The sequence below is a fragment of the Mandrillus leucophaeus genome, unplaced genomic scaffold (genome assembly GCF_000951045.1).
Source record: "Mandrillus leucophaeus isolate KB7577 unplaced genomic scaffold, Mleu.le_1.0 Scaffold59, whole genome shotgun sequence".
Classification (NCBI taxonomy): domain Eukaryota; kingdom Metazoa; phylum Chordata; class Mammalia; order Primates; family Cercopithecidae; genus Mandrillus; species Mandrillus leucophaeus.
The window spans coordinates 5,807,295-5,819,692 of NW_012106363.1; the positions used below are offsets into that span (position 1 = coordinate 5,807,295).

At 41.4% G+C, this 12,398-nt stretch overlaps 1 protein-coding gene across 1 annotated transcript in view; it reads left to right on the forward strand.

Moving 5' to 3' along the window:
* The window catches only part of SKAP1 (src kinase associated phosphoprotein 1), a 298,502-nt gene that overhangs the window by 260,890 nt on the left and 25,214 nt on the right, over nt 1-12,398 (forward strand). The window contains exons 10-11 of the mRNA XM_011999385.1: nt 432-482; nt 8,550-8,650. Coding sequence (XP_011854775.1) covers nt 432-482; nt 8,550-8,650 — 152 coding nt within the window. The remainder of the gene's footprint in view (nt 1-431; nt 483-8,549; nt 8,651-12,398) is intronic.

The window sequence follows — 12,398 nt, forward strand, 5'->3', positions numbered from 1 at the left end:
AACACAGTAATTAAACTTTCCTTAAAAAAGAGAATATGATGAGCTCAGAGAAAGGGAACCTCTCCATATAAAGAACGTGAGACTGGCTGGATGCAGTAGCTGACACCTGTAATCCCAATACTTTGGGAGGCCAAGGAGGGCAGATCACCTGAGGCCAGGAGTTCTAGACCAGCCTGGCCAACATAGCACAACCCCGTCTCTACTAAAAATACAAAAATTAGCCTGGCATAATGGCAGACACCTGTACTCCTAGCTCCTCAGGGGGCTGAAGCAGGAGAATCCCTTGAACCCTGAATGTGGAATTTGCAGTGAGCCAAAATCGTTCCACTGCACTCCAGCCTGGGCAACAGAGCAAGACTCTATCTCAAAAAAAAAAAAAAAAATGAGACTGTGAACCACTAATTGCTAATACTGATCATTTATCCCCCCAGATGAAGAGCATGATCTAGAAGAGGATGAGAGTGGCACTCGACGAAAAGGAGGTATAAGAGCTTCTAAATGCACAGGCACTGGGTAGGACATTATGGGGTTCTGATTAGAGAAAGCACCTTTCTCTGAGACTATAAAAATTACTGGACTCAATAATTAAGAGGGTATCTGTGTGTGAACCCCAAAGCCCCAAATAAAGTGACTGGGAAATACCTAAACTTTAAAAGCAGCCATCCATTCACTTTAATTAATGTTCCCAGAACAACCAAGATTTATCCTAGAGAGGGTGGGAAGCCAAACCAGATATTTATTTTTTCCTATCAGTATTTCTTAAATCAGTACAGTGAAAATAGAATTGCCTCAATCTCTAAGAGATCAGAGGATTGAGAACGGAAAGAATGGAAATGTCTCCTCTCTGAGAGGCCCAGAGATTGCAAGTTCAGAGGGAAATGGAAATGTGTCAGATCTGAAAAGTGAACACGGGGTGAAAGATAGAATTGCTTGGTGATGCTGACTTCTGATGGCCTGGTTTGATTCCAGGCACATTTGGAAATGAATATGTAACAGGTTTGTTGAATATAAAATTACATCTTATTCATCCCAGACTGTTAACCATGCTTCAGGCTGTTAGTGAGCCCATCCTTTCAAAGGTCAGATGCCCCTCTGAAGCCTCCTTAAGTGGACCAAGGACCTAGTCCATGGTTGTCAGTAAAGGAATGCTGCACATTGCAAGGGCCACCTCAAGGACATTCGTTCCATCAGCAGAGCCCTAATCATGACTGATTTAGATACTGGCTGATATTTTTCTTAGGGAGTCTATGAAAATCTTAAGCCTAGGAATTCTTGCCCTCTTTCTCTCCCTGCTTCTTCTCCGTTATCTGGCCCTGTCTTTTCCCATTCTCCTCTCTCCTTTCCTTGTGCTTTTTCTTCTCTTCCTTATCCATCCAGCAAAATCCCCATTTCTAGGTTCATTCTCTACAGAAAGTGAACACTTAAAAGGTTCAGGACTCAACTTCCTAAGAGTCCAGCTTCTCCTAGGGAAGAGAAGAGACAACGAAGATGCAGCCTCAGAAGTCATGTGCCAAAGCAGGAGAGAAAGAAAGCAGGAGAGGCGGGTATGGAGGTATGTGAGTGTAGCTGCAAGTACCTCATGATAACGAACACATGTGATTAGGTCCATTCTGAAACCTGTTTCCTTCTATTTTCTACTTACTGTACAGAATTCCAAATGAAAATCTGTTCTGACCCACCCATGTTCCACATATATCTTTTCTCAACCAACTTCTATCACCAGTGCAGAAAAGAAACGCTTCATGTGGACAGCTTGGGTGGAGTAACTGTAAGCTTCCTATGGCCAATTTCATATTAAACTCCGTTCAGGAAGCATCGGTCTTTTAGCACAGTCTAGAATCCAGTTTCAGATTCCTCCCTCATCTCATTTCCTCCTTCCACCTCTTTCTCTAAGGTTATATCTGGGAGGTGAAAGGAGCCTTATTTCTTAACTGTTCCTACAACTATAATTCAAATAGGTTTTAAAAAAAAAAAAAAAAAAAACCCTTTTGTTCCTCATGCTTCCTGCCTCCAAAACAAGTGTTGTTAAAGTACAGCAAGCTCTGAATATGATTCTATGGTTTACACTTCCCACCAGTTATGATTGGTGACTTAGTGATTAAAAAACAGGAGGACTTTTTGCTCTCTCTGCAGAATCTGAGGCAGGAATTTTTATTATTTGTGTTTACTTATTTATCGATTGATTTTATATAGTGCCTTATCTCCAAAGGCACTATAGAAACGGTGAAATATATATAAATCCAAATGTCATCATTTAGTTTTGTAACAATAAAAGATAGAGGTCTGGGGGAAGGGCAGGCAGCCCCAGTGAAGGCATTTAAAAGGCAGGGAGCTCTAGGACAGTGTGAATTCCTATGTCATAGACAAGCTACACAAGTTTGGGCTACTTAGTTTTTCTCAGGTGCGTGTTTTTTTGTTTGTTTGTTTGTTTTTTGAGACAGAGTCTCGCTCTGTTGCCCAGGCTGGAGTGCAGTGGTGCTATTTCTGCTCACTGCAACCTCTGCCTCCCGGGTTCAAGTGATTCTTCTGCCTCTACTTCCCGAGTAGCTGGGATTACAGGCACGTGCCACCACGCCTGGCTAATTTTTGTACTTTTAGTAGAGACGGGGTTTCACCATACTGGCCGGGCTGGTCTGGAACTCCTGACCTTAGGCAATCCGACCGTCTTGGCCTCCCAAAGTGCTGGGATTACAGGCATGAGCCACCGTGACCAGCCTTTTCTCAGGTGTTAACATGCTTTTGGGGAGAAAAAAAAATTTAAGCAAGCTGACCTTTCCCTTCTTCGTTTTTTCCCAAAAGATGCTATGGCTAGCAGAGTTACTTTTAAAATCCAAGTACTTTTCTCCAGCCTCGATGGATCCTGTTCCTTGAATGCTGTGCTTTTTTCCCTGATGGAATTGCTAACATTCTTAAGGCCCAACTAGATCTTATCAGAATAGTGGGGGAAGGGATTCAGTTCATCCTTATTGAGTGTTAATGACCCTGTAAGATGTAATTTCTTTTATTTCATTCTGTTACCTAGAAAATCTATCACAGCCTTGTAGTATTGATTGCTCAATCTATAAAGAGCTCAGTTTACAGCATAACTGTTAGTAACAGGGTTATTTTAATGAGTGACTCTTCAACACCTCAGAGTTTCACTAAATTCCAACCCATCAGCCCAATAGTCTAACACTAAGGGTCTTAGGTAATGAGTTTATCACCTTTCCTTATCATGAAAAGGTAACCTCCAGGTAACCAAAAATGAAACTTCCTCTGTGTTCGTTTTTATAAAAATTACGGCCATTTGTTTGCGTATGCTATGTCAAATAAAAAGCAACCCTGGAGGCACAAATTATCCTTAGATACATAAAATCCTTGACCAAGGAAAACCTGAAACAGACCCCTCCCACCCTACCTCCCTCAGTCTGCCCCCAACCCCAACTCTGAAATTGTGGGCACACTAAGCCAAAAGTAGACACAGATCACACTGTTGTGGTCTTATAAGCAAACGATTACTTTCAAGAGGGCCAAAAAATGGTTGCTTATACCACTCCATCTTTGAGGCCCTCTTCTCACTTTAGGCTTACCAATAGAGTGAACTACTACATGAAAGAAACAAAGGGAAACCACAGAGGTGTTTGCAGCTCTTACCTTTTGAAGCCTGTTTTCCAAGACCAAACATGAGCTGATTATCAACCAGCTAAAATTTTGGCCCAATGAAAAGAGTAAATGACATGAAAATCAGAATCTGAGTGTACTCCACTTCCAAATCATACTTATAACACTAGGATCACAGTAATTTCAAAACTCAAGATTAAAGCACTATGAAATAAGTAAATGATATTATCCAATTGCTCTTCCTCCTCTGGTGCCACAGTCAGTGAGGGCTTGGCAAATATTTTCATAGCTTCCTTCCAAAATAGTTTATAAACTATCAAGGCTGGGCGCAGTAACTCACATCTGTAATTCCAGCACTTTGGGAGGCTAAGATGGGAGAATTTCTTGAGCCCAGGAGTTTGAGATCAACCTGGGCAACAAAACGAGATCCTGTGTTTTCAAAAAATTAAAAAGATTAGCTGGGTGTGGTGGCATGCACCTGTAGTCCCAGCTACTCAGGAGGCTGCAGGGGGAAGATAGTTTGAGCCCAGGAGTTCGAGGCTGCAGTGAGCTATGATTGTGCCACTGCACTTCAGCCTGGGTGACAGAGCAAGACCCTGTCTCAGGAAAAAAAAAAGAAAGAAAATTATCAGAGTTTACTTGAATGGACTGAACATGTTGGACCTTTCTGACCTGGCTTAAAGAACATTTTAAGTTACTTCCAAAGGGTCACTACTTTGGCGTTTTTTGTCCAAGTCTCACCATCCCACCATCCCATCCTCTCGTAGGACTGGCTTTATCCGTCTTCACGTTTTGTTTCTCTTTTCCATACCTTAAGAGGTTGTACTTAATGCCAGGCCTTATTGACACAATCATTTTAGTAATCAAGAAAATGTGAATAACTTGCTGGCCTGCCTTTAGCCACTTTTCCCTGGTCACAGCCTGAATTCTGTCACTACCCAGTGACTCCCAAACATAAGCTGAACTCTGGAAGGAACAGTCAGGTTTTATTGTCCCTAAGGAAAGAGAAAGGCAGAGAGATGTCCTGGTCCTCTTTACCTTAAAACTTTGCTCGTCGTAGAGGCTAATTTTCAGACATTGACTCTGTCACCAGTAGCACCAACTTGGCCTCAGTTACAAGAGAAATGACTGTTACTAGTTGTAAAGAACCTGGCATGCAATGACAAATGCTTTGCAATAAATAGAAAAAAGAAACCAATACTTTTTTTAACTTGGTCTGTTGCTATTCTTCTTATGATATTTTGGTTGCTTGGAGTTTAGCTTCCGTTACATAGGATAAAGAGAGTAAGATGCTGCTTTTTTTTTCTCTAGAAAAAGCCCTTCTCAGCTCTGCTAGCAATTTAAATGCAGTGATCATACCCATTAGCTTCTCTATCATTGTAATTGTTGTTAATTGTTATAACTGTTTTAGTTATTAGTGGTGTCATTATTGCTCTAGGTCCTCTGTCTGTTTTATGCTGAATATATTAGTGCTTTGCTTTTGAATTACCAGGCTTTATTTAGTGCAGAGTTACGTTTTTTGGAGAGACATTGAGAAATGCTGGCATTAAGCTTTATTCTTTTGTTTTTCATTCCAAATGGACAGACTGGAAAAAAAATAATTAGATGGAATAATGTCCTCAAAATGAGAATGAGGATGTTTTGAATTAATTAAATGGTCAGAATGCTGCACCATTTCTGATTTCAGACGCCTGCCAGAGTAGTGTAAGCCTAAAGGAATCTAAATCCAGACCATAGAGGCAAGCCTCACCCTTGGGCTCTCAGTTCCTCTCTCTGCTCTACAGGAATCAAAGTCAGCCAGGTGCAGTGGCTCATGCCTATAATCCGAGGTAGGCGGATGGAGGGAGGCCGAGGTAGGCGGATCGCCTGAGGTCGGGAGTTCAAGACCAGCCTGACCAACATGGAGAAACCCCCTCTCTATTAAAAACCCAAAATTAGCTGGGCAAGGTGGCACATGCTTGTAATCCCAGCTACTCGGGAGGTTGAGGCAGGAGAATCCCTTGAACCCAGGAGGCAGAGGTTGCGGTGAGCCAAGATCGCGCCATTACACTCCAGCCTGGGCAACAAGAGTGAAACTTCGTCTCAAAAAAAAAAAAAAAAAAGAAAAGAAAAGAAAAGAAAAGAAAAAGAAAAAGAAAAGAAATCAAAGTCTCCTGATGCATTATCTTGTTTATAGGATGAGTTGGGCAGGTTTATGGAGAAGCTGGACTAACCCTGCAGACTTCTGGGCTTTTAAGCTCTTGCTGGTGCCAAGCTTCAGGAATGCAGCCCTCCTCCAACTTATCCTTTCCCCTCTTCAAGGTCTTTAAATAACACCCACTTGGTCAGAAAAGCCTTTTCTGATCCCTCAAACTATGTTAGATTCCCTATTACACACAGCATCCTCAACTTCTCCTTTACAGACATATCATAATCATAAATAAACATTTGTGTAACTGTTTTTTCCATGGTGCCTCCCTGACTAGAAGGTACCCTTGAAAGGAGGGCTCATATGTGGCCAATGTGGGATTCCCAGTATCTAACACAGTCCCTAGCATTTAGTAGGTACTGTATACATGTCTGTTGGATGCTGAGAAATGAATTAGTGAAGTTGCATGCACACATAGACATAAATGCATATCACATGTGTATTTAACAGGAAGTCTGCAGTATGGAGTCATCTTGCCCAGCTAAGGAATTACCCCTCACTGATTTCCTTAATATAGAATACTTCTAGCTAGCTAGCAAGTTCAAACTTTTCCCAGTTTTTAGCCCTTCATTCTGCCTGTTTTTTGGAGCTGTTCTACTTCTGACAATCCCTATTCTTGGACTGAACTAAACCATCTCCTGGATTCCTGAACTCTTTTTTCTTTGGCCTTTAACATCAAAGACCTTTTCTATCTTTCTTTCTTTCCTGGAAGGCTTCTGTTTTTCTCCTAGCTTCTTGCTTTCCCTGTGATCTGTTGTGGTTTTAGAATAAATCTTTCTCCAGATATTTTCCCAGGCCTATATGTACCCAATGTCAAATCACTTTTTATGTATACACCAAAAAGGCACTCAGTATTAGGACCTATCCCACATCCAGGCACACAGTAGGAAACCATACTCCAAAGTGACTATCTGCTACACCAGAAAAGACCAAGATAACCTTGTTGGTCTCCTTAACACTCAGAAATATTGTTATGGTTTTAGAATCTGTTTTTTAAAAAATGGTTTTCTCTACCATTTTTACATATATAAATCCATGAAAAATATTGATGTCAATATCCTTTCATTCCTGAATTTAGTCAAAATCTTGGAGTGATTAATCAACTCCATTAAAATTGAAAATTCATAATATATCCTCTGGGAAAACTACTTTCATTTTTCAGGGATTGATATTTCTCTATTATTTCATGTACTTGTATTTCCAAAAATGTATGCTTTGTCTTTTCAATAGTTAACATATTTCTCCCAAAGTATTTTTCTTCTAAACATATTATCAACTCTGTGGCAGAATGTTTTCACAGTATTTATCTTGTTTGCTGCCCTCTGTTGTCTACTGCACACACAGACAATTTTATGTGTGAAGAAAATATGCCTGAATTTCTATACGGTTGACATTTTTACTTTTGTTTGCAGTATCTGAGTCTTAACTAAATAGTTATCTCCCTCCTCTGTTTTTGTACCCTTTAAGATTCCTACCAAAGTTCTCTTCCAGAGACATATAGGGATTTTGTACCTCTGTGTCTTTATTATTTAAATTGCTCATAAGTCAGGAACAAGTAGAAAAAAAGCAAATATAGGGAAGGTGTCTGTGCCCCTACTGCCCACTTGCCCTGTCCTCAGTCACCAGTACCATCACTGCTCATGGGAGGGTAAAATGAATAAAGGGAAAGGTGGAAATCTATAGAACAGAATCCCCCAAAGTCATGTGAATTTTAATTAGAACCCAGGACTCTTGACTCCCATCAATTGAATTTCATCTTTTGTAGGTGCTTTGTTCACAGCTCTGATACAGAGCACCCCAAGGAACAAGGAGCATCCCTGGTCTAGTGGGCATTAGCTCTCCTGCCATTCAAATCCCCAGATCCTCTCCCACTTCGTACTCTAGTGTTTAACCTTTCCGGGTAGAAGATCAATACAAATTCTTCATTGTTAAGAATCGATGGCTGTCCTGTGGCATCATTGCCATCTAGTTTTGCTGAGAAGCTCAGTAAATCTCTCCAGCTGCTTCTAAAGCTTGGTTTGTCGTCTTCAGTTGCTTTCATTTTTAATGCAGATCACTTTGGTTTCTGTTCCCCTGGGGCTTGCAGATAAATCTTGGCAGACATGTTCAGGGTCTACAAATGAGATGCTGGAAAAGGGCCAGCCCACCCGAATTTAGTTGTAATGGATGAGACACCCCCTTGGTTCCACTTAAAGACTGGGCTATTCGTTTCAGTATTTATTGGTGATTACTTCATATAGTACCTAGGTGGGAAGTTCCCAGGATAAGTTCCTATGGACAAAGGAGGCCGAAAAGTGAGCTGTGATCCAGAAGCCTGCTAGCTGACTCAGCCTTTCTTGTAAATAGGCAGAAGTCACAGATTTACTTTGATCCTTCAAATACATAATGAAGAGAAAAACTAGATAGTTTAGTTGCCCTGAATCAGGAAAGTCTAGCGGGAAACCTCTGCACTGCTTACTTACAAACCAAGTGAAAAATTACCTGCCTGATTTTCTTTTATTAATAAATAAATATATTTATCATATTGTTGAACGGCATCCTACTAGGAGTGATCTTTAAATATTTAATGTTAGTTAATGATCTCCTTCTCCCATAGTCCTTTGCTCATGCTGAGTGTTCGGCTGTATCTCATCTCAACTCCCCTTAATCTGAGGTTTCCTAGGGACAATATCAGAACCCTGGTTTCCATTTGCAGCAAAAACATGGGCTCCTTGGAAAAAATAGAGTCCTTTTAACTTTGATTTCTCCACTCTTTGATCAGCAGACTATGCCAGTTACTACCAGGGCCTATGGGATTGCCATGGTGACCAGCCAGATGAACTATCCTTCCAACGGGGTGACCTCATCCGCATTCTGAGCAAGGTAAGGACAGAAACCGTGGGGCTTGAATCGAAAGTCAATGTTTTCATTCTTGATTTAGTCACCATAAACAGAATTATTCCATGTCCTACCCTTCCCATGGCTCCCTCGTATATAAATTCCCATTTACTCATAATTGTTAGGAAAAGTTTTACATGAAATTCCAGATTCAGGAACCAATTTCACATTTAAAAATACAAGGCCAGGCAGGGCATGGTGACTCACGCCTGCAATCCTAGCACTTTGGGAGGCCGAAGCTGGTAAACTGCCTGAGCTCAGGAGTTCAAGAAGAGCCTGGGCAACATGGTGAAACCTAGTCTCTACTAAACTACAAAAAATTAGCCAGGTGTGGTGGCATACGCCTGTATTCCCAGCTACTTGTGAGGCTGAGGCAGGAGAATTGCTTGAACCCGGGAGGCGAAGGTTGCAATGAGCCAAGATCACGCCACTGCACTCCAGCTGGCGACAGAGCGAGACTCCATCTCAAAAATAAATAAATAAATAAATAAATAAATAAATAAATAATAAAAATAATAATAAAATAAAAAATGCAATAAAATTGGTATTATACCAAAACTATGCCAATCAAAATTTAATCTTTCTCAGGGACTTGTGCTTAAAGGCCATCACTATGTACATAATTTATTACCACATAATACTATTGAAAACATTCTGGCTAGGTAAGCTGCCTTCTTATTTCATTTATAGATAAACAAGACTGTAACATAATTATGCATGGGGGAGGAGTCAGAGCTAGTTAACTCAATTGGTTTCAGCAATTGCTGATAAGGCCAAGAGAGTGAATTCAATCCCACACAGGTCAGCTAACTTTATTCTCTTCCTCAGTCACAAGTTAACCCCTAGTTCCAGCTAACCATCTCACAAATAGTACTGTTGACCATAAACAAACTGGTTTTTTAAAAAAAGGGTGGATTATTACAGATTAATCACTGATGTGAAGAAGATTCAGAACTCATGGGCTACAGTTTGGGGGATCAGTAGCATCATGTTGGTAAAGAAAGACCATACATATTCTATGGGTGAGCTAAAATAATAGGCTCTGTCCCTAGCACTTATTAAAAAGCCCTCTCTCTATGCAGCCAATCAATCTCCACAAACACATTTTTGAAATAGGCACAACTTGCTCTTTAATTGCTGAGTATGTGGATTCCATAAGGGAAAACTAAAAACCCATTGGTTATTAATCTATCATTTATCGTTTATCTTTCTTCTTTTTTTATGTGTCAATATCTTTTATCTTTATTCTGTGAATTTTACTACCTTGGGAAAAGGTTCGTTTCGGTTTGAGATATACCATAAGCACCTTAGGAAACAGTCTAGGTCTGACCCACAGCACCTTTCCATGGTTCCAACAGAATCAGGGCCCTTTAAAAACGGACCCAATTCAAACCCAACCCTTTGTTTGCAAGACAGTAGGAGGCCTGCAGGCCTTGCTGAGGAGATCACAATCTTCTAGTGATTTCTCCTGGATCCTTAACTCAGTACCACCCTAGTGCCATTTAGGTGCAGCTCCAATACACCAAGAATAAATTGGAAGCAAAGAAGGGAGTGGACATTGGCCTGATTGGTATTTCAAATGCCCGAAAGCAAGGTTTGCCGTGTAATAGAATTTGTGTACATTACCACGCTGGCATTACAGGGGTAATCGAGTTATCCACTCAGGTGTGACCAGGCCTCTGTTTGCCCAGAGCCTGCAGGTGAACAAATTAACTGTTTACTTTGTCTGGAGGTGCCTGCAGCAGGAGGGGGGAAGAACAGAGCCAGACTGGCTGCTGGCCTTCTCTCTGTCATGATTATTTTGTTTGTTTTGCATGTCTTTTGCCTTTGTTAATGGCTTCTCACTGGGGGTCCCTTTCCTCTAGTTAGAAGGGGTTGTGCGGTGACCTGTCCTGCAGTATGGAGCTGTCTGTGGTTACAGTGGCTATTGTATTTTTAAGAAATCTCAAAGAACATGGGGAACCAACCCAATCTTAAAAAAAAAAACAAAACAAAAAAAAAAAACAATACCTCTTGCCCTTCTCTGTTACTTAAAGCTAACATAGGCCAGGCATGGTGGCTTACACCTGTGATCCCAGTATTTTAGGAGGCCGAGGCTTACACCTGTGATCCCAGTATTTTAGGAGGCCGAGGCGGGAGGATGCTTGAGCCCAGGAGTTTGAGACCAGCCTGGGCAACATAGCAGGATCCCATCTCTACAAAATAAAAAATAAACTAGCTGGGTGTGGTGGTACATGCTTGTAGTCTCAGCTACTCTGGAAGCTGAGCTGGGAGAATCACTTGAGCCCAGGAGCTCAAGGCTGCCAGGATTGCTGCCATGATTGCCACTGCACTCACCTGGATGGCAGAGTGAGACTCTGTCTCCAAAAAGAAAAAAAGAAGAAAAGAAAGCAAATATATCAGAGTTTAATTCAATGAGAATACCTCGCTGCCGTGTTTCTATCAGCTTCTTTCTCCTCTCTTCTGGAAGGTTCTGAGTCCATTTTCATCCTGTACCATTGTATTAATAGTAGCATATTTCTTCACCAAAAAGCTACACCAGCTGGCTCCCTTCCCCATGTTGCAAATCCCTGCGTATCAAAGGGGAAATGAGAAGTTAAGAGCTCAGCCGCACTTTCCCTCATGAAGCTGCATTCCAGTTAACATTGGTTTGGGGAGCATTTCAGTTTTGATTCACCTTTATTATATTACCTAATTCAATAATAGTCCTTGGACAGGAGGGAACCTTAAAAGGCCACCCAATCTATTCACTGCCTTGCTTCTAAGAAGCACAAATGAACAAATTCAGACAGATAGAAAAGGAGATTCCTCTACCATTCCCAGCCATCTGTCTATTTATAAGTTCAGTAGTGCCTCATCTCGGGAAGTTTCTCTCAAATGGATCCTAATTTATTCCCACTTTAGCCTCAGCTGCCTTCTTTTGTTGGGGTCTGTTACACTCTGCAGCTGTCTCTCACACCTGTAAGGACAGAACTGACCCAAGTTGAATTTAGTCCAGGAAAATGGTGTCTAGAAAGCTCTATTTTACTTTTCTTTTTGTCCAGTAGAAGCTCCGTTGGGCAAGAAGGGCCTGCTGTTTAGGAATCTGGGGAAATCTGTTTCCCTGAGAAACACAGATGCAGCTGTGTGCAGCTCAGCTTAACTGGACTTGTTTCCTCACCTGTTAAAAGAGAGAGTGGGGTTGGATAGCATCTAAGAATCCTTCTACCTCAGACATTCCCTTCTAAATATGGTGGGCCTGACACTGCAAAACTGCTAAAGAAGTTCCACACAAAAATGTGTTTTAGCTTTATTTATTCAGTTTAAACAAAAAAGAATTTTTTTTAATTACCAGCTCTTTTGTTTTCAGTTATCATAAATACATCTGGTTTCCCCCTCTCTATCTGATAAAAGTATTCTGAAAGGCAGAGTCCGGGGTGCGGAGGTTAGAGGATCTAGAAAGGGAGGTGAGATGGAGGTGGCGGGGGCGGGGGGGGGAATGAGGATGGAAGCTTTAGTCATAGGCTCCTGCTGCTCCCTGCTATTATCTTAACAGTCACCCCAGTATGATCCAACTTTGAATCTTAGAATCTTGGGACCAAACTCAGGAGAATCTTTTTTTTTTTTGAGACAAGAGTCTCGCTCTGTCACCTAGGCTGGAGGGCAGTGGCACGATCTCAGCTCACTGCAAGCTCTGCCTCCTGGGTTCACGCCATTCTCCTGCCTCAGCCTCCCGAGTAGCTGGGACTACAGG